We start from the raw sequence: 22,848 nt of genomic DNA, 5'->3' as shown, positions 1-22,848 counted from the left end.
AGAACAGCGTTGGGAAGTGAGGGGGAACCCTCACCCTGAATCCCGACCCTCACAGGCAAGTCCCTCCCTCACCAGTCCATCCCTCAGTGGAGGCAGAACCAGACCAGTGCCAGGATCTGATGCCTACACATGGCCAACACCAGCAGGACTTCCAGCCCATCCCAGACCGTTTGGAGAATCCTCCATTGTTTCAACAACCTCCATAATACAGGAACAGTTATCCGTGCAGGATGAGCCAAGCACAAAATGTGGATCTCACCCCTGACAACTCCATCAGGGGTCACGGTGGGATGCCAGCCACAGAGAAAGTAGAACCAGTCTAAAAAGGACACATCTGGTATAAAATGTGCCCCTCTGCTGGTGCTGGCAGAAAGATATAGGGGGCCTGGCTCTGGAGTTTTCAGAGGCTCTGGGTTCAAATCCTACTTCTAAAGGTAAATGAGGACAAATCAGTCTACCTGCCCGGGCCTCAGTCTCTTCCTGTGTCAAATGAGGGTGGTCTGGTCTGAAATGGCCCCTGGGGTCGCTCCCAGCCTTCTGGTCTGTCTGCTCTCCTGGGTGGGCAAAGGCTCCTCTTGGTGGGGCTCTTCTTCCCTCACCCCCCAAGGCTCAAACCTGCCAGGACCTTCCCCTCCTGCACCCCCATCCTCCTGGCCTCCCTCCCTCTCCCCTCCAGTAGGTTTGGGTTTTGGTGACTCGTGAGGGTGAGGGTGAGGCTGCTGCTGCTGCTCCTTTTTTTCAGGTCCTTAGAGGGGTGACTCATGGAGCTATGGCTGAAGCAGAACAACGAGCCAGTGGGGGAAATGAGATCTATACAACAGTCGATGAAGATATATTTACAAAACTAGGAGTACAAAAAGTATAGCTTAATAATACATGTTTGCTGGTTCCTGTTTCACCAATTTGTAACAGGATCTAGTTCAGCAAAGTCCTTTCGATGCGATCACTTTTGGATTTATCGCAACACTTTTGGTTATGTTGTGGGTCTTGTAAATTCCAATGAGCCTATCTGCGATCTCAAACATGTTATTTCGAAGTGAAATTATTATAAACTGGGCATTTTTTGTTTGTTCCTAAAGAAAAAGAAGACAAATGATCACAATGACATATTATACACCCCTCCCCCCCACATAAACTAAATGTTCCCAAGACATTTCAATAGCAGAAAGTTGTGGCAAATGCACAAGGATGTGTCTTTGCTCCTCCCCAGGGGCACAGACGGGATCCAAACTCGGTACGGTTCTGACAGAAGACTACTTACGTAGATGTAGAAGGCCACAATGGACACGTTTTTAAAATCCAAGGCCGCATCGATTTCGTCCATGAAGTAGAGGGGTGTGGGCTTATAATGGTGGAGGGCAAAAACCAGAGCCAGTGAACTGAGCGTCTTCTCCCCTCCTGAAAGATTAAAGATCTTCTTCCAGCTTTTTTTGGGTGGACGAACACTAAAACAGTGACCAAGTGTTAGAGGTGAGAATGCTGAGCCCCCATGCCAGTCAAAGCCACCCAGCACCCCCACTGCTTGCTGCCACCAAACATTTTAGACACAATGATAAAAGCTAGGAGCCCCGCCATGCCAGATGTGAGGCGCACAATTCTCCCTCAGCCCCTCTTCTGTTCCCCCCCATCCCACCTTTCAAGGCTTGGCTGTGTCTGAGCCTACCTCTTCAGACTGGCTCCATGAGCACTGGGAAGACACCAAGAAGGACCTGCTGTGGGAAGCCCTGCACTTGCTCTCACCACTTTCTCACTTCTAAATGTCACACAGAGGATGAAGCCTCCGCAGTAAGGCCTCGAGAAGTACCCAGACCTACTCTGCAGACTGCTCAATGGTGTTGGCCCCGTGGGGGAGCTCAACCAATGGCCATTACAAACCTGAACATGATGCCTTCAGAGAAAGGATCCAAGCTGTCGACCAGTTCCAGTTCTGCGTCACCTCCCAAAGTAAGCATCTGATAGTTTTCCTTCAGTTTATTTGTTATTATATTGAAACCTGCCATAAATTCATTAAGTCTTTGTTTTCGAAGATCTTCATAAGCCTGTCTGAAGCGCTCTCTCTCAGTGGTAATTTTGTCCAATTCTGCCACTCGATGTAAATACAGTTCTTCCTGCAAGATGAATTAGAATAACAAAAGCTAGGAAATCCATATTAAACTAAAAGAAATTTAAATATCAGACAGGTGGCAAATAATAGGCTTTAACAATGATCATTAATTATATAAAAAGTTAAATTAGTGGGATAACTATAGTTTTGAAAAATCCCCTTAGAACACCCCAACATACCTTCTTTTTATACTCTGCGATGGAACCAAGATTTGGTTTCATTTCATGGCATTGGGCTTCCAGAAGAGCAATCTGATTAGTCAGGGAATCAGGGCTTTTTATTGCTTCAAGATCCTCTTGGCTTAGAACAGAAATCTCTTCAACTGGATTATCTTCTATTGGATGCAATGATATTCTTGAAATCTAAAATTTTGTTTTAGACAGGAATTTTAGAGATGGTGGTCTCAGTATGTCAAAATTCAGTAATGAAGACATTTATTGTATTGAAAAAGTCATGGAATAAAGGATCAGCTTATCTAGAGAGGTGTCAAATGACTAAGCTCTGTATTCTTTAAGTCTCACAGTTTCCTTGTGATAAGACTATTTTGATAGTCTGTTTTATAGCTAGTTAACTGCTATATGTATATATACATATATTTTAGCTAGATAAAAACCTCCCAAACCCAGGGTATAGCAATTCACAAACATTAGACCCAGAGGGAATATTGACACCAATAAAATAACTTGTCAAGTGTCGATCAAGATGCATCACCCAGAGACAAATACTAACACCACCTCTGAAAGAACTGTGAATGCTTTTGTATATCCATAAGCTTGTTTTGCTTGGGGCTGATCTCCCCTTCATTTCCCCTACCCCTGAGCTGCCATTTCTCTGCTGTGTTTATGCCATAAGTCTAATAAGATCACCAGAATATAATAGTCACTTCAGGGCCCTCTGATGCTGACCCAGTGTTAGAATTCAGAGTGGACGTCTGTTACATCTCTGCATGTTACAGTATGGCCAATGAATCTCTTATGTTGCTCATTCCTGTCTTCTGCCTTTTTCTATTTCTCTTAATGCCTATGTTTAACTTTCAAAGTTTCTTCAGGAATGCTTCTAAATATCCATTTCACACCATTTTAGCTGTCAGCCAATTTTGTTTGCCTTTTGGAATCTCCCATTTCACATTGTTCGCTCCTCTGTGATGGTGATGTTAAATCAGGTATAACTCTGATTGTGGTCCTCGGTCTGACAATTATCTCTTTCTGTTGATAGGGAAGAGTTGGATTTTGGTTTCTGATTTTTTATTTTAGGACTTCTTTCAGGAGGTGTCTAGTGGATTCTGCTGACCTTGACTCTGCCTTCTGTTTCAGAAAGCGAGGAGGCAGTTTAAAAATTCCTTTGATATACAAAGGCCCAGGATCTTGTTTTTTGGTCATGGTATTCAAAAAGTCTATTTGAGTTCTTTAACCTGTTTCCTCAGATCATTAATTGTTTTTGCTAGGATACCTTCTCCCCTACCCTGCCCATTTTTTCAGTCTTTTGACTTTGTGTTAATGTTTCATGTTGTCTCATGGAGCCACTGGCTTCTATTTGGTCCATTCTAATTTCCAGGGAATTGGTTGCTTAGGCAAAAATCTCTACCAAGATGTTAATTCCTCTTCCATTTCTTTCTTCCAGAGCTCTTTCCCTCATCTATTGCTCACATTTCATTTATAAAAACGTTTGAGTCTTGAGTGTTCCTTTTGTCACAATAGCTATTTGGTTGTGAGATTTCATTTTTTGGTTGCCTTTAAAACACCCCCCCTAGGGCAGCTGGGTAGCTCAGTGGATGGAGAGTCAGGCCTAGAGACAGGAGGTCCTGGGTTCAAACCCGGCCTCAGCCACTTCCCAGCTGTGTGACCCTGGGCAAGTTATTTGACCCCCATTGCCCACCCTTACCACTCTTCCACCTATGAGACAATATACTGAAAGTACAAGGGTTTAAAAAAAAACACACCCCCCTAACCCCCTACCCCTAATACCTTCCATCTTAGAATCAAGGGCTAGGCAATGGGAGTGAAGTGACTTGTCCAGGATCACACAACTAAGTACCCGAGGACAAGTTTGAACCCAGGACCTTCTGTATCTGGCTTTCAATTCACTGAGGCACCAAGCTGCTCTTGATTGCTTATTCTTCAAATTTAGGCTCTTGACTTAAGACTTCAGGCCAGGTTCTATACACTTTTGGAAGGAGAGTCTAGGTCTGGGTTGGTCCTATTGTTGCTTTTTTTGGGGTATTAAATGTTATTCCAGGATCTCAGAAACATCTCAAGCTGGGGATCTGCCAAGTTTCAGTGTTCCCAATATATCTGGATCAACGCACTGCCCACTTGGCACCAGCTATCACTGACCAGCCTCCTGCTCTGGTTATTCCTCTGTATGCTCGAGTCTGGGATAGAAACTGGACCCAAGACCTTCCTCTGCTTCTGTCATCTGTGCTACAGGGCTGATGTTTATTTTTGTATTGGCCTAAGGCCTATAACTGCTCCCTATCATGGAATTCTACCTGGGCATGAGTTCCCCTTCTCACAATCTGTGAGATCCGGACCCACAACTGGGTAGAGGCTAACAAAGCTGCTGCAAAAGGTGCCCTGGTATGGCCTAGGATCTCCTCTTGCCCTGGTGCACAGCTTCTCCCTGGGCACTGGAATGCTCTTGTGCCAGGTCGCACTATCAATCAAATGTCCAAACCTCATTCTACTCCAGGCTGGAAAAATAATTAATTGGGGTTTTTCCCTGGATTTCACCAATAGGATTTGGTCTGGTGCATTTTCTAGATCTGTCTGGAGTTTTGTGAAAGGGGTCTTGGATATATTCCTTCCTATCACCTTGATTGTAGGCAATCAAGACTGCCTCAATTGGACATGAATTTTTAATGATTACAAGTTACACTTTACAATGTGTCACCAGTAAAAATTTAAAGTGAAAATGAACTAAAAAAACTGGCTTATTTAAATAAAGGTGGATTTGAAAATGTATTAGTGATTATGTTCAATAGTTTCCAATTATAAAGTACTTATTAATAGCTAACAATCACAACCTTTTCACTGAAATGTCTCCCCTGCCCCCCCAAAAAAACTTAAAGAGAACCAAATGGCTAAATGATGATTTCCGTATGGAGCAAAAATCACTTCTCATCTTTAGCATTTTCTATGTAAAAAAAAAAAAAAAAAAAAAAAAAAAAAAAAAAAAAGGGCAGCCCTTTCTCTCATTTATTGTTTAGTATTCAGACTAAAGTTAAGATTTATGTATAGGGAAAAACTCTAAATAGTAACAATGACTAGTAATAGAAGGGAAAAAAAATTCACCTCCAAGTTGTTACCTCATGCAGCCTTACCTCTTTCTGCCAATATTTGACTTTAGAATGATGTTCAGCAATGTGACTATCTAGTTGTTCCAGTTTTAACTTAATACTAAGTGCATCATTTTGTAGGGCGTGTTCATTTTCTTTAATTTCTTTAATTTCTTGCAGTAGGTTATGATGCTCCTTTTGGATCTCAGGCAAGGACTCCTAAGTAAAGAGATAACAATATTTTCCCCTTCAAAGATCTTAGTCCCCTACTCCCTCAAAAGAAAAAGAAAAAAAAAAAAAAAAGATAAAAGCACAAACTATCTGTTAACTACAATGTGCTAGGTCCTCTTCAACATTTTACATGTCTGGAGGAAATTTAAAGCAAGCTTTCTTATCTTTCCTTGCCCTCTATAAATAGACCCTCCCCCTCCCCTGGCCCGAGCTGAGTACACTCAACTGACCCCAGCTTCTTTGGAATTCTTCAAGACTTCAGTTGCCTTCTCCTCGAGGTTTTTGAGTTCATGGCTGAGGTCTTCTACTTCCTTCTCGTTATCCTTTATTTCTTTCTCTGTGCGAAGGACAGAATCTTGTGCTTTTTTAAGATTTCTAAACACAAAAACACCAGATGGTTACACGAGAACTACCATGACCCCCACAATCCATCGATTAGCTTGTTCTGCCAGCTGTCCTTTGGAGCAGCTGGTGTGACACCTCTAAAACAGTCTTCTTTATGATTCAGGATGTCTGTGATTAACCCCCCCCCCCCCCCCCCGCCATCTCTCAAGGAAGTCTTCTTTAGACAATAAAAAGATAGCCCATATAAGCATAGCCCCTTTGGTTAGATAAAATCCATGGACCATTGCCCCCAAATACAGAGAAAAGTAGACCACTTGGGCATGCCCAAGGCCACCACTAGCACACTGGAAACACCACAGGTCTAAACTGAACAACCCTGCACCTCACTTCAATTCCTCATTCTTTTCTTGCTGCATCTTATCAGCTGTGAAACACTGGAAACTCTATTCCCAAAGAATTGCCCCTAACATGACCCTAAGTGAGGTGTAGTGGGGCCAAATGGGAGGGAACAAGATACAGAGCAAAGGCACTGAAGGTTTTGTAGAAAATCTAATTGCAAATCCTATCTCCGTGGCTACTATATTGTTAGATCATTCTGGTGTATAAAAATTGAATGAATGGCATTAAAACATATTTTATAAAACAGTTTTTGCAAGTAAGAAACTGAAAAGGGGCTCAAAGGGGAATAAATCCTCTTTATTTGCAACCAACATTTTATGATGCCTAGGGGGTAATGGCTAGTACAGCTAAGTGAAATCCAAAGTCCTTATTTGAGCAACTTTCAATCTCCTTTTCCTTCAGAAGTTGATGCCAAACACAAATTGTTTTTGCTCTGGAGGAGATGCCACTGAGCAATCAAATGCCTCAAACAGGCAGTTTATAGGAAAAGTAGAAGCAAGGAAGCTCAATTAAGAACCAAGTTATATAATTGGCACCCAAATAATTTAGCTGGTCATACCTTAAGAATGTACAATCATTATATAAGCACAATTTTTTCAAATCAAGAAAATTTTACAAACTCTTTAAAATACTTCCAGTGTAAGAGTTCTATGGTGGGGCATTATTGTTAAATAATACTATGTAGGTTGGTCAATCTATTTCAATTAACTAAAAACCAATTTATGTTACATGGTTTCTCCCTTATCATTTCCCCACAACCTCTATACAGTACATGACATAGCTACAATCCCACTCCCTCCCTCTCTCCTTTCAGGCTACTAATACTTCTGGAATAAGTCCGATGATAGCTCAATAGTTTTGTTCCAGGGACTCGCATATCAGTTACTAGAGTTCTTCAGTTGGAAAAGGGCTAGAAAATAATGTGGATAATACTTTCTTTTCTTTTTAAGCTTACCAGAGCCCTTTTAGAATTGAGTCTGTATAATAAAAGTATCCAAGTAACAAGGATTTTAGAGACAAATAGCAAACAGATAATTTGGACCTCTGGGCAGGTGAGCCTCTGGTTCTGGGTGCTGTTCCTTTACCTGTCTGCTGTCTTTACTGCTACTTGAGCTTTTGTAATAGCAGATGCACACTGGTCCAGCTGTTGGTTTATCTTGTCAAGTTTGTCTTGCTGAGCTTTCAGCTTATGATTATTGATCTCCACAATTAAATTGTGTAGTCTTTTGACTTCAGCTTCGACCTTGCCAGCCTTTGCAGCAACACATTCATATTCTGGGGAGGAAAGGAAAAAAAAAAGATTTTAAGTGAGGACCACAATGAGCTTTTCTTTATCACAATATAGCTATGTCTACCAACTGACATGAACAAGCATTTCTATATTAGATGAACAAAGGATTCTAGATGAAACTTCTATCATGTGTGTTTAAAAAATGTTCTTTAGGCTAAATTTAACACTATTATAAGCAAATTTCAAAGGGCAAATATTTTCATTCAAAGCCATCTAGGCAAAATGTCTTTGGACTATCACAATTAAGAATCCCTGGGCATTTCGTGAAGGAATGCTATATGCTCAAGTCTTCACTTTTTCTATAGCATATATTTTGCCCTGAATTATAGGGTTTTTATTATTCTGATTTCTCCAGGTCTCTAAGACTTTGACCAACTGAATTCTAAGATACTTACAGGGCCACAATCTATCTCATATCTTTTGTAAAGTCCTTAATGCCTAGCATAGTTCAAGGCACGCAGTTCTTCAGAATATACTTGCCAAGCTAAAAAGTTACTCATTTGAAAGTAATATAATTTCTGAACATTGCCTTGGTTTACCTTTCAAATATTTCGGATCTTAAAAATATCACCTTGTGGTTTATTTTACTAAGTATCTACTGTAATATGATCTGTGGTATGTGTAAAAGTGAAATTTGGGAGATGTCATCTAAAAGTATATATATTTTCTATGGACACATGGAAATGATCAAACTACATTTCCCGTGGTCCAACGGGTTTCCGTTTCCGGTTCTTTGGGCATGGGGACGCCTACGTTTCCACGCAGAAAAGAGTTTAAATCTCCTGGGTTAGGAGGGAGTGGCCTCTTGGCCAGCAGACTGGGGAGGAGACAGGAGACAATAATGGCGAGGGCGGTGGTTTTGAATTCTTACAAGTGCATGGTCTAATAACTTTATCAGCATGGCTTTAATTAAAATACAAATATATATTATTATAGCAGCCTTTATCATTTTTTATCCTTATATATGAGGATCACCCTACGTTTTGGGAAACTTTTATTGCAGAAGAATCTCTGGGACAGTTTCAGGGACGTCCAGTAAAAGAACCAACCTAAGCTCAGAGACTGCTCTGGAGAAGTCTGGCCATTTGGAAACAACTGTAATGTTGCCATGGTAATATTAGTGTCGAGGGTCTGGCTCAGACAAAATCACATCTAAAAGTGGAGAATTCTAAATCTGACTACATTCTACTTTTAAAAAACTATACCTTTCTTGAAAGTATTTATATTTGTTTCTAGCAGCTTCTGCTTCTTTTTGTCAGGGGCGGTATCACGGACATTGGCTTCAAGTTCTTTAACTTGTATATTCAAGTACGCTTCTTGTTCTGATAAACTCTACAAAACAGGAAAATTAGGTTACACTGGAGGACTTAACTTTAATTCAAATGTCAACTGTATTTTTGAAACAGACAAGACCAGCTGTGCTATCTATCTGTATCGCACACTTCACCATGTGAGACGAGTAAGATACCCAACACTGGGAGTTTATCTATTTGCAAATCACATTGTTTCCCATTTCCTCTCTCTGACACATCACTCACTCCAAGTCGCACACCTGGATACTCGCGGTAAACTTTTCCAATGTATTCCTCATGTCTTGCACACTGTGACGCAGTTTGATAACAGTCTCTTCAAGCTGTGCTTTGCGTTCTTGGACCTGGGCAGCTCTCTGGGAGTCCTTTTGCAATTTGGATTCCATCTTGGCTACCTAGAAAGAAAACCAGTAGCTGTTTCAGACATTCCATAGACATGTTCTTCTCCCTTTGCCTGGTGGGGTGCCACCACTGGAAAGTCTTTAGGACTCGCAGCCCCTTTTGATTCTACACTGTTAACAGCCAAGGGGCAGTACCTGGTCCAGCTCCTGGCAACCCACCAGCCAACATCTTACCAGAAGACATCAACCCTATACTGAATGTCATTTTTACTAGAAATCAGACCAATCAGAAGACTACCAAGCTGGAGAGAGTGAAACAAAGGAATGGACAAAGTGGATTTTATTCTGTGCTAAGAACCAATAATCACCACTTCATGACATATGGTGTTCATAAGAAGGGGTACTAGATAAGGTCTTTCCCAACAGAAAAACATACATCTTAATTCTTGGTTATTTCAACATGCAGATAGATATACATGGAAATATGACCCAGAGTCTAGAAATCAAAGAGATCAAATATGTTGAAGGTGTTCAAAATGGAATAGTTTTTAATAAATGAATTCTCACCAAACAGAATAGGAAATGACTATAGTTACAGGCTTAGCAGTCATTTCAGAATTAGGATCTAAATCTGGTCAGATCATCAATGGGTTAGAATACCCAAAGGTTAAAAATGAGAAAATAATAAGAAAGTTTAAAGTAGCCCTAGCAATAAATAATACCAGAGGAAGAAGGCTGCCTTTCCTAGGACTGCTTCTTCCTATCTTTCAGGGTATTAGGAAACTGAAAATTCAGTATGTCAAGATATTGAGCAACATCATTCAAGAAAGCTACACCAGACTGCCTTATAGAAGAGATTATCTGCAAGAGTGGGGAGCTTCCCTCAATAGAATCCTGTGTTCAGTTTGGTCTTGAATTTTAGGAAAAGTCTGATAAGCAGAGATCAGAGTGCTGGGAAAAATAAGTGAACTTTTAAGAGAATCAGATGTTAGCTTGATATACCCAAACACTTAACTGTTAAATAATCCCAAAGTGGAAAGGAACAAAGTGAAGTTAATGTTAGTTTTAAAGCAAAATCAAGGCCACCACCACTCACCAGGACTTTCCAAAAATGACTGTCACTCATGAAATAGGTTACTACATCAGTAACAGGTGCTAGAGCACAAAATCTAGACAGAGCTTAGAATGTGTACAGTGATCCCTAGTGGCATATTTACACTCATTAAGAAAAGACTGTAGAGGGGGCAGCTGGGTGGCTCAGGGGATTGAGAGTCAGGCCTAGAGACGGGAGGTCCCAGGTTCAAATCTGGCCTCAGCCACTTCCTAGCTGTGTGACCCTGGGCAAGTCACTTGACCCCCTTGCCACTTTTCTGCCTTGGAGCCAATACATAGAATTGACTCCAAGACGGAAGGTAGGGGTTTATTGAAGAGCCATTTCCACTAAATCAATCAATCAATCCCATCACCACTTAAATATTTATCATGTATAACTTGATCTATAAACACTCACCTCTTCTTCAGAAACTTCCACAACAAATGAAGAACCCATTCTACCTTTCATCGGTTTGCTTCCACCACCAGTCATTGTCCCTTGAGAAGAGAATACAAGTCAGTTTTGGACAGAATACTTTCTAAATTGTTTGGTGGGAATGAAAAAAAAAAATTTTTTTTTACCTGATTGTTCAATGATTTGTCCCTGTAATGTCACAACTCTCCACCTTTTATCTTTTTGAAAAGCCACTCTTGTTGCTTGGTCCAAGTTGTTAGCTACTAAAGTATCATGTAAAGCAAAGTAAAAGGCTTGGCGAATCCTTTCATCTTTTACTTTGACTAAATCAAATAACCGAGGGGTGTTTTCTGGGGTTTGAAGTGGATTCATATTTTTTTCTGAAACTTTAATCTAAAATGGATTAAGGAAAATGAAGAAATTGTTTTTAGAAGCAAACTTATATATCAGGCATAGTCATTGTTCAGGCTTTCAGAGAGTCTCTTTTGAATACTGTTTACATGATGAGAAAAATATAGTAAAAATGAGGTTTTTTTAAAAGCTTGGCATTATTGAAAAGAAAGCTTTTAATATAAGACAGTACTTTAGTAATTTCTGAAGGAGGCTAGAAAGGGATTTCCTCCAAGTACTTACCTTATCTAATCCAATAAATGTTGCCACTCCTATATTCTGTTTCTTCAGGAAGTTCACACAGATTTGGGCTGTATCAATAGTGTCAACAACAATGTAGTCCAGGGCACCACAACAAGATGAAATAGCAATGTCGTATTTTTCATCAATGGCTCCCAAATCTCCCTGAGTGGACAAGATATCTTGTCAAGTTACTGACAAGGCTTATTAGAATAATTAAAGCTTATCTTCCAATATGGTGCATTTTTGTGACTCCTCAACCTGTGATCTCCCTCCACTAACCTATCAGCAATTTCCTGGCCCCTATAGGCCTTCAGAGGAGAGAACCCTGGAGTATTTAGTTTGTAGGGTCTGGGGACTGATCCACATGGTAATACAGACAATAGATATTACAAGAAAGCAATGAATCCCAGGTCTTCTGATCTCTATCAACTAAACCATACTGCCAAGTGTTAATCAGTAGTAGCAGTAGCTATCATTTACAAAAATCAAAAGTGTACACTCTCGTAATTAAAATATACTTTCTCTAATGTATTTTGTCAGGTAGCTGACCAAAGTGAAAAAAGAACAACAACAAAAAAAACCTAAGCATTTCCCCTGCCAAATCTCTGAAGATCATATAATTTACTATTGCTTGGTAATTTCGGTCTTGTTTTTTAATTAATATTTCTTTCCTAAATTTCCCCTTTTCTACCTTGCTTTGCACTTCAAATGGTTAAGCATCTACTGTACTATGTGGAAAGTATTAAAAGGGAAATAACCATTCCTGATCACAAGGAACTTGTCCACTCTTAGAAGGGACACCCCCCTTCCCTATGCTTCAGCAGGTAGAACATAAGGTAAAGAGTGATGTGGGGAAAAGATACAATACAGAAGTCTCCCCAGTTCCCTTCTTCTAATGAGTTAGCAGGAATGGCTGAACTCCCTATAGTGCTCTCCAAGCACAGGATACTCTGCATGAAGACAGTATAGATGGACCTCCAACTCGGCTGAGCTTCTTTGATATACATAATATGTCACGCAATTTAAAGCACTATGTTATCTTGTTTTTTAAGTCAGAACATAAGTCTATATGAACATAAATTTCAAGGTATTTCTAATGTTTTAGACACTTGTTTGCACTTACAAATTCCTAAACAATGGAGATTTTAACTTAGACCTCATAGCTGATGAGTTTTCACATAATGATGAATTATAAATTATTGCACACAAAATTGTTTACCAGAAGTCTTGACATTTCAAGGTGTATAGTTTCTAATGTAACCAAGTAATTTATTAATGAGCAGATTACATAAAGGGATCAGAAAAAAAATTTGTTTTGATATTTTGTAAATGTATAACAAATATGCGTAAGAGTAAATAAATAGCGTATCACCAATTATAACATGTAGTAGGGTCCTAGATTAGTATCAACCTAACTTAACACAGGAAAAAAAACCAAAGGGAGGAAAAAAAAATCACCAGGAAAAGTTGACATTAGAATTTATGTACAAAACATACATTTTAATAGACATGTGCCTTTTTCACCTGACACATTTAAAGAAATATTTTCTGTGTTCGTAAGACAAGAAAATAGTTGCACTAACAAGAGAAACTTCTAAAATATTTCTGATCATCTCTGGACACAAACATTTGAAGGTTTATGAGACAGACAAAACCCCTAATTATCAAGTATTTAAAATTACCAATCTTCCATATATTCCTGGAATTTTGCCAGATTTTTTCTGCTGAATCAATGCATTAAGAACTTTTCCTCGACTGTGATTTGTTGCAAGTGAACTTTTTGCTTCTTCCACTTTTTGAAGAAGATCTCGAACTGAACTGTCAAGTTCTATTGCTTCTTTTGTGAGGTTCTGAAGTTCACTTTCTTTCTAAAAAACAAAATGTTTAAACAAATGAAAATGGAAAAGAATCTCAGAATTCCATCTTAAAAGGAGGAACAACTGTCAGTAAGGACAAACTATCTAATAATATTTATCTTGGCATCTAATATCTAAATATACTATTGTAATATAAAAGGCAAGAATAAAATGAACAATATTCTATTTAATAAAGAAAAAAAGAGCCATTACATAGGACATAGCAGTAGCATAAAAAAATGATGGAGGTTGGAACCAAAGATTAAAGCCATTAAAATTTATATCAGTGTACTTTGAAATTGTGTTTGATCCTTCAAGACTTGACAACCATATATTCAGCTATTCAATATATATATATGGCAGCAAAAATACATTTGGAGAAAAGAAAGATTAAGAAAGCAAACAAATGCATAGTATTAGAAAGAACCTAAGTAATTTATAAGTGAATTATGAAAAACAAAATTTACCTCCTTTAGGTCCTGTTCAGTAGGAGGCAATTTAATTTCAAGATTTCTAATGGCAGTTTTCCTTTCTTTCAAAGTTTCTGAAGCTGTAGTTAAAGCCTTTTTGGCCTCACTTAATTGAGATACAGCAGTGTTATGGTGACTGAGGTAGATATCAAGTTCAGACTGGGCAACATCCATCTTGGATCGGGCTTCATTTACCGTTTTACTAAATTCCATGAGTTCTTTTTCTTGGCTCTGTTAACATTTCACAGAATCCATTAAATCTGAAATAGTTTTAAGCCTATAGTTGAAAATAACTAAACATTTTTATATAAGGTCTGGCAGGAATAGCTCCAAACCTCCAGACCTCGTTTTAATCCATAAATAACATAAGACAATAATACTTGTGTAAATGGCCCTACTTGCCCTGGAAAATACAGATGATCATTTAACCAGAGAGATTTTTATGAGAAGAATTATGAACAAAGCAGTTTTAAAAATTTGCTTGAGGGGGCAGCTGGGTAGCTCAGTGGACTGAGAGTTAGGCCAAGAGATGGGAGGTCCTAGGTTCAAATCCGGCCTCAGACACTTCCCAGCTGTGTGACCCTGGGCAAGTCACTTGGCCCCCATTGCCCACCCTTACCACTTGCCCACCAAGGAGGCAATACACAGAAGTTAAGGGTTTTAAAAAAAAATTTTGTTTGAGGCTACAATTGATGTTCAAACTTCTCAACATTTCCCTAAAATACCTGAATTTTTAGGTTCTATCCACAAGTTATAAATATAAACAACTTCAGGAATATTATAGGAATAATTTGCAGAATTGGTTCCCAGACTGATGGAATACATAGCATCCAAAGCATTGTTCTCACCTCCAAAGCTGAAGACATTTTGGGAAACATTAAGGATAATCTGTTATATGCCCAGCACTATTCTTAGTGAAGGGATTAAAAACAAACACATGAGGTCAAAGAACAAATCATAGAAAAAAATCAATAATTTCATTAAAAAGAATGACAAGGAGGGGGCAGCTGGGTAGCTCAGTGGAGTGAGAGTCAGGAGGTCCTAGGTTCAAACCTGGCCTCAGCCACTTCCCAGCTGTGTGACCCTGGGCAAGTCACTTGACCCCCATTGCCCACCCTTACCACTCTTCCACCTATGAGACAATACACTGAAGTTAAGGGTTTAAAAAAAAAAAAGAATGACAAGGAGACAACATACCAAAATTTATGGTATGTGCCCAAAGCTGTAGTTAGGGGGAAATTTTATATTTCTAAATGTTTATATCAATAAAATAAATAACAGATCAATGAATTGGGCATGCAACTAAAAAAAGAACAAATAAAAAATTCAAAATTAAATGCCAAATTAGATATTCTGAAAACCAAAGGAGAAATCAATAGAAAGACCCCTGAATAAGTAAGACAAGGGACTAGTTTTATGTAAAAAATTAAAAAACAGATAAACCACTGGTTAATTTGATTAAAAAAAAAAAAAAAAAAAGGGAAGAAAACCAAATTGCCAGTGTCAGAAATAAAAAAGATGAAAACACAATGAAGAAGAAATTAAAGCAATTATTGGGAGATAAATTTACCTGACCATATGCTTAAAAAAATCTGATAATCTAATTTACAAAAATATAAAATGCCCAGATTAACAAAAGAGGTAACAGAATACTTAAACAACCCTACCCCAGAAAAAGAAAAAGGCCCTAGGGCCAGATGGTTTCACAAATGAATTCTAGAAACATTCAAAGAATATTTGGGGGCAGCTGGGTGGCTCAGAGATGGGAGGTCCTGGGTTCAAATCTGGCCTCAGACATTTCCTAGCTGTGTGACCCTGGGCAAGTCACTTAACCCCCATTGCCTAGCCCTCATCACTCTTCTGCCTTGGAACCAATACACAGTATTGATCCAAAGATGGAAGGTAAGGGCTTAAAAAAAGCATCAGCTAGGTGGCTCAGTGGAAAAAAAAAAGAATGACTAAGTTAACTCTAATATTACAAAAATTATTTGGAAAAAAAAAGAGGAAGAAGGAATTCTTCTAAATTCCTTTCAAGCCACAAATATGGTGCTGATCTAGGAAGAACTAGAACAGAAACAAAACTATGGCTCAATCTCCCTAATGAATATTAATGCAAAAATTTCATATAAAACACTAGCAAGAGTACAGCATTGTATCACAAGGTGCATACCCTATGACCAGATGGGTTTTATACCAAGAATGGCTCAACATCAGGAAAACTACCAGCATTACTGACCTTACCAAAACCAAGAGAAACCATGATTATCTCCATACATGCAGAAAAAGCTTTTGGCAAAATAAAACACCCATTCTTTATAAAAACATTAGAAAAACTGAGATAAAAGGAGTTTCCCTTATAGTGAAAATGGTATCTATCTAAAACCATCAGCAAGCATTATCTGTAATGGGGATAAATTAGAACTCTTTCCAGTAAGATCTGGAGTGAAGCAAGGATGCCCATTATCACGATTACTATTTTAATACTGTACTAGAAATGCTAGCTTTAGTTAATATCCATAGTAACCTAGTGTTCGATGAACCCAAAGATCCATATTATTGGGGGAAGAACTCATTATTTCACAAAAACTGCAAGGAAAACTGGAAAATAGTATGGCAGAAACTAGGCATAGACCAACATCTATGCCACATACCAAGACAAAGTCAGAATGGATACTTGATCCAGAAATAAAGGCAATACCATTTTTAGCTATTTCCAAATTTGGGGAACATGGAAATGTTTGCCTGTCAAATTTATGGATGAAGGAAGAATTTGATTAAACAAGACAGAGAGAACATAATGAAAAGGATAATTTTGATTATATTTTTTTCCCACAAACAAAACCAATGCACCCAAGATGAGAAAGGAAACAAATTGAGAATTTTTTTTATATCAAGTCTCTGACAAAGGCCTCATTTCTCATATCTAGAGCTGAGTCAATAAGAATATAAAGCATTTCTCAATTGATAAATGGCCAAAGGATATGAATAGGCAGTCTTCAGACGAAGAAATGAAAACAACCTAAAGTCATATGAAAAAATGTTCCAAATCACTCCTGATAAAAGAAATACAAATTAAAAGCACTCTGTGGTACTACTTCGCACCTGACATTCACATTGCTGGTGGAGCTGGGAACTGATGAGTGATTGTGGAGAGTAGTATGGAACCACATCCAAAGGGCCATCAGACTGTGCATGTTAACACAGCAATATCACTATTGGGGGGTCTGTATCCCAAAGAGATCAGATAATACAAAACCATTTTTAGCAGCTCTTCTGGTAGTGGCAAAAAACTACACTGAGAGCTATCCATCAATTAGGAATGGCTGAACAACATTACAACAATGGTTGTAATGGAATACTATCAGGCCATTGAGAAATGACCAATAGAATGAGTTTAGAAAAACTGGAAAGACTTAAATGAACTGACGCACAGTGAAATTGAGTAGAAGCAAGAGAACAGTGTACACAGTAACAGAAATATTATTTGATGATCAACTGAAGGACAAAACCCCAAGGACTTGTGATGAAAATGTCATTCACAGCCATAGAGCAAAGTATTGGGACCTGAGGCAGATTACAGACCAGCCTTCACTTTACTTCCTTCATGAGTTTTTCTAACACATGTATGATGTAACTTCTGTCATGGCATGCAGAATATTGAAATATGTAATGCAAGAAAGCAGGGGTATAACTTCAATCAGTCTATTTACTGCCAAGGGGAAAGGATCTGAATTGTAAAATGTCAGAAAACAATTGACAAAAATGGTTTCTATGTGTAACTGAAAAATGTACTTTAAAAAGTAAAAAACAAACACAAACCCTCCCAAACCCAAGGATCTTAAAACTCACAATTTTTGCTAAAATAGGTATGAGGGTTAGGTGTATGACCTTGGGAAAGCTCATGTAACCTTTTTGATTTGGGATCCATTAGACAGATGTTTGGTTGGATTAAAAAACAAAACGGGGCAGCTGGGTGGCTCAGTGGATTGAGAGCCAGGCCTAGAGACTGGAGGTCCTAGGTTCAAGTCCGGCCTCGGACACTTCCAGCTGTGTGACCTTGGGCAAGTCACTTGACCCCTATCGCCCACCCTTACCACTCCTCCCTAGCCCGGATGAAAAAGGAGGAGGGTTGGGCATGGGGCTAGCAACCCCACCCTGTAAAAACTACATCTGTTAAAGAAACTGCAACCTAAAGTAGGGGCAGCTGGGCTAGCTCAGTGGATTGAGAGCCAGGGCTAGAGACGAAAGGTCCTAGGTTCAAATCCGGGCTCAGACACTTCCCAGCTGGGTGACCCTGAGCCACCCATTGCCTAATGGTTGTGGCCCTATGCTCCTAGAATGGAGTCCCAGGATAAAAAAAAAAACACACACACAAAAAAACCCAAAACAAAACCCTCACCTTCTGTCTTAGAATCAGTACTGTATATTGGTTCTAAGGCAGAAGAGTTGTAAGGGCTAGGCAATGGGAGTTAAGTGACTTGCCCAGGATCACACAGCTAGGAAGTGTCGGAGGCCAGATTTGAACCCAGGACCTCCTGGCTCTAGTTCTGGCTCTCAATCCCCTAAGCCACCCAGCTGCCCCCTGGATTTTTCTTAGTACAGTGTTAACTCTTTACCCAAAGTTTCTACCTCCAATTTGAGCAGTGAATAGTTTTTTGGATATATTTGTTTTGTCAGGATTTTATTTTAAATTCTAAAGCATTGTTCAAAAATGATATCGGTCTCTGGTTCTCTGTCTCACAGACATCAGATTCCCACCAGATGACACTATGTTCCTAGTTATTCTTTCATGCCAACAGCTTGATTTTCTTTTATATCCCGGAATCATCTCCAAGGAAGGGGAGTTTTAACTACTGTCATTACTATACTTTGTCACTATAACTCAGCAACATTTTGTTTGGGGTTCACTCCAATTTAATTTATTGCCCCATCCAGATTCTGGTAGCAGTTATTAGCTGACCTCCTTTCCCTAAAAGTTAATTAGTTATCCTATTCCTGCACACCTGGAATAGCATCTTCCACACTGGACCCAAGACCTAGACTTCAGGTAGTCCTGAGTTCAAATCCAGCCTCTGACACTTCCTAGCTGTATGAGCCTGGACCAGTCACTTCACCCTGCTGTAAAATAAATTGGAGAAGGAAACTGGCAAATCATCCCAGGTGCCAAGAAAACCCCAAATGGGCCACACAGTAAGACAAGACTAAATAACAACAATATAGTATAATTCAAGCCATAGCCTGTATTTTATTTGATAGAATTTCTGCTCAAGGGGCCCGAACAAGCTAGCTCTAAACCCCAGACCATGCACAATTTCTATATCCCAATGAGCCATTAAATAACCCACCTCCTCAGAACCAAGCACTCTTCTCCTTTGTCATATTGGGACCCAAGTTCCTTGAGTGGGGGGGAGGAAGAGGGGCCTCTATGTTGGTCATAGTGCCTGATACTTCAACACTGTTTTCTTCATCTCTTCATTTGTCCTAACTTCTGCACGTGGTGACCCACTGAACACTATCTAGCATTCCATTGCTCAGCTACAATGACTTAAGTCCTCCAATCTGCCCTGGCTCTACACAGGGAAAGTCAGACACCCTGAACTTGGGAGCAGCCACAACCACTCTACTTCAGTGGTCAAAGAGATGGCAGGTGGGCTCTGGCTTCCTTATTGATAAAACAAGAAGCTGGGACTAGATTGCCTTTATGAGGTATTTGTATTAATTGGAAATCTTGAATGTTTGGACTACATCTCCCAGCATCCCTTTCCTCCTTCACCCCCACCTTGTGTGCTTACGTTGTTTGTATATAGTTGAGTGTAACCCTGCCTCTCCCTCTTTCTTTTCCCATGTGCGTGGCTGGGTGAGCTCTTTTTAATTTTCCTTTGCTTCAAGCTAGTATTAATAAACTTTATAAATATAATACTTGGAGTATCTGAATATTAATTTTAATTCTCACATATTTGGTGGAATTGGTGAATTGCTTTATTCTATATAACATTGAATCGGCAGTCTATGCAAGGCATCACTGCTCTATTTTCAGGAGGCAGATGGTTATAACCACAAGGCTCACCAGGCCCCAAGATTGGCTCTCATTAAGACCTCCTGTTGTTGTTCAGTCCTGTCTGACTCTGTGACCCCATTTGGCAAAGATAATAGCATGGTTTGTTATTGCCTTTTCCAGTTCATCTTAAAGATGAGAAAACGGAGACTTGCCCAGGGTCACATAGCTACTAAGTGTTTGAGTCTGGTTTTGAATTCATAAAGATGAACGTTCCTGATTCCAAGCCCAGTGCTCTATACACGGTGCCATCTGCCCATTCCTTCTTGTAATGAGGATAATTTGAGGAAAGGTGTGTGGAAAAAGGGGATTTTTACAGGAGGTTGTCAAGGACTTGCTAGGTAGGTAATCTAGGTTACAGGGAGATTCAGGATATAATATAGTTGAAGACAGGGAGTACAGCACTGAAGGGAAATAGACTAAACTGAAATTAACTACAGGCTTTAGTTAATTTCACAGGAAGGGACTTGTTTTGAAGTTACACTTCCTCCAAGATGGATACCAGCTTCCCTTCAAGCCCAGAGTATGTTGGTTCTTTCCTCTTCTTCCTTCTTTTAATATCTAACTGACAATTAACTAACAGCTGTTGAACTCAAAAGGATTTATTTTCTTTAAGGATGATTTGTCAGGAAAGTGTTTTAAAGGAAGCCCTAACTGTTGTCTCAGGAACCTCAGGTGGGGGAAGGGAGGCAGAGATGGAGTCTGAGTAAGGACCTGCCTTTAACTCAGCTTACAAAATGCTCTTGATATCTAAAGGGAATAAATGATGACCGACTAGTTTCTTTATATCTAATACTGTCAAATAATAATTAACCCTTCACAGATTTGAACTCCTCTCTAATTACTCTCCTTATTAACTCCACAGACATGTAAGGTAAGGGAGGGAAGGTAGGAAATAAAATAGGGAAGGAAGATACAAAGGGTTTATCTAAAATAACAATTTCTTAAATAAATATTTCAAAGCCAGGCTAAATTTCAATTCTACAGATAAGTAAGGAAGCAGTCCAGCAGGTCTGAAACTCTCTCCACGAGATTCACAAATCAACTCACTTTTCTCCCTCAAGATTCCAAACCTCTAACTGATTTCAGAACTCAGCCAAAGCTAGAAAAAACTATCATGACCCCCTCTCTCTATACTACATTCTGTACCATGATTCTACTTCCTACCCCCATGAGAAAACATTCAAGTCAGGGAGAAAATGGATTGCATTTTAAAAACAAATGAATAATAACACCCCCCCCCAACATCAAACCCATTCAAGATTTTCTTTTGTCTTGTATTCCAGAAATGGAGAAGACAATCAATTAACTTTCTATGTTTTTAAGAGGATTGCTTCATGGTACAGCCTCTTTAAAGTGAACTGTTTACATAAAAATTTTAATGTCTTTTTGAGATATTTAATAACATAAGTAAAAAACAAAAGAAACTGATCACTAGGGCTGAGCTGGTCTAAGGGGACTGCCTAGAGGAAGTTAAAGGGACTTAAAGATGAAGTCTGGTTATAATACATTCCAAAAAACTAATATTTATCAACAACTTTGTTGTGAAATTATTGTTGGCTAGAACAATTTCATGACTATACTTATTTTCCAAACAAATTTATTTCTTTCTAACAATTTAGCCTTCTATTTTTTTTTGCAAATGATTTCTCCCCTCTTAGTCTTTAACAAATATTACACATAGCAATAAAAGCAAACATCATGAAGTCACATGTACCTCTTTTTCTTCCTGAAGTTCCTTTGTCTCTTGTTTAAGGCTATCCATAACTTGCTTCAATTTTTCCTCCTCTTTTTCTTTTTCCTTTTCTAAAGTACTTTTTCGAGCTGTTGTTTCAGTGATTATCTTTTCACTGCTGGCAGGTACACCTTTAAATTCTTCAACCTAGAGGAGACATCAAGAGCTAGGATGATAAAAATGTTTTGGGAGGTACATACAATCCTCTGTCTTTCATACTCAATAGGCAGATGTATGATCTATCCCAGTGAAGGGCAAACTTTTTAAAGAGGGGGCACCAAAGGAAAGGAAATGCTCCTGTCAGTTTCTAAGGCAACTCTTTGGAAGTTTCATTGTATTGTATCCTACTCATTGTATTTGTCAGATTAGGAATAATGTAGTGGGGCAGGATGGAACATTTCAACCCCCCCATCAGGCCCTTGGGGTGTAGTTTGCCTATCACTGTCCTATTTAGTCATTTATCAAAATAAATTCATACCAATAGGAAATAATTCAGGTTAAGTATTTTTATTTTTTTTTAAAAGCACATCATTGAGAAGAATATACCAAAGACAGTGGAGAATAGAACTTAGCAACTGGGAATGACTATAATAAGCATTGAGGAAAGAAAATGGGAGCCTCTTATTGTACCTATTGCTTACTTGACTTAAAAAAACCTCATTAGCACCTGTGCAGCACCCTGCCACAGCCTCCTTTTAAGTCTAGACCCATGATTTAATTGGTGTGGAAACTCCCTCCATAAATGCACAGAGGCAATTCATTTGCAACAACTTCTAAAAAACTGCCTGGAGTACTGACGTTAAATGACTTCTCTGGAGCCAAATAGCCAGTATTTCAAAATAAAGTTACAAACCCCAGGAATTCCTGACTCCAGCCCTTTATTCACTATGTTGTCATTTAGTAGTGTCTCACTCTTTTGTGTCAGATTCTTGACCCTATATGGGGTTTTCTTAGCTAAGATACTTGTCATTTCCTTATGCGATGGATTAGGCAAATAGTGGGTGAGTGAATAGCCCAATCACATAGCTAATGAGAGTCCAAGGTAGGATTTGAACTCAGGCCCTCCTAACTCCAGGCCCAGTGTTCTAGACATTGAGCCAAATCTAGCTGACTCTCAATTCCAAGCTTTACACTTTCATAAGTCATATCAGACTGGTATTATTCTCTAATTCAATGTTTGCAGAATTTTATGCTATATGAAGGATCCCTAAGCAAACAGAAGGTTCTCTTGCCTAGATTTTAGGATGAAGCTTGACTGTAGAAATATTCAATTCAATCAATATTTACCAATAACTCC

At 39.0% G+C, this 22,848-nt stretch overlaps 1 protein-coding gene across 1 annotated transcript in view; it reads right to left on the bottom strand.

Annotated features, from left to right (window-relative positions):
- Positions 1-804: 804 nt before the first annotated feature.
- Positions 805-22,848, bottom strand: part of SMC4 (structural maintenance of chromosomes 4) — a 37,928-nt gene continuing 15,884 nt past the window's right edge. The window contains exons 10-24 of the mRNA XM_044670926.1: positions 21,534-21,698; positions 13,759-13,992; positions 13,118-13,303; positions 11,436-11,597; positions 10,970-11,195; positions 10,802-10,885; positions 9,197-9,345; positions 8,850-8,976; positions 7,439-7,628; positions 5,840-5,984; positions 5,424-5,597; positions 2,284-2,466; positions 1,876-2,108; positions 1,262-1,445; positions 805-1,073 (exon numbers count right to left, since the gene is read on the bottom strand). Coding sequence (XP_044526861.1) covers positions 921-1,073; positions 1,262-1,445; positions 1,876-2,108; positions 2,284-2,466; positions 5,424-5,597; positions 5,840-5,984; positions 7,439-7,628; positions 8,850-8,976; positions 9,197-9,345; positions 10,802-10,885; positions 10,970-11,195; positions 11,436-11,597; positions 13,118-13,303; positions 13,759-13,992; positions 21,534-21,698 — 2,595 coding nt within the window. The 3' untranslated portion in view covers positions 805-920. The remainder of the gene's footprint in view (positions 1,074-1,261; positions 1,446-1,875; positions 2,109-2,283; positions 2,467-5,423; positions 5,598-5,839; positions 5,985-7,438; positions 7,629-8,849; positions 8,977-9,196; positions 9,346-10,801; positions 10,886-10,969; positions 11,196-11,435; positions 11,598-13,117; positions 13,304-13,758; positions 13,993-21,533; positions 21,699-22,848) is intronic.

This window comes from Gracilinanus agilis, chromosome 3 (assembly GCF_016433145.1).
Source record: "Gracilinanus agilis isolate LMUSP501 chromosome 3, AgileGrace, whole genome shotgun sequence".
NCBI lineage: Eukaryota > Metazoa > Chordata > Mammalia > Didelphimorphia > Didelphidae > Gracilinanus > Gracilinanus agilis.
The sequence above is the reverse complement of the archived record's forward strand: the minus strand, read 5'-3'. Positions and strand labels throughout refer to the sequence as shown.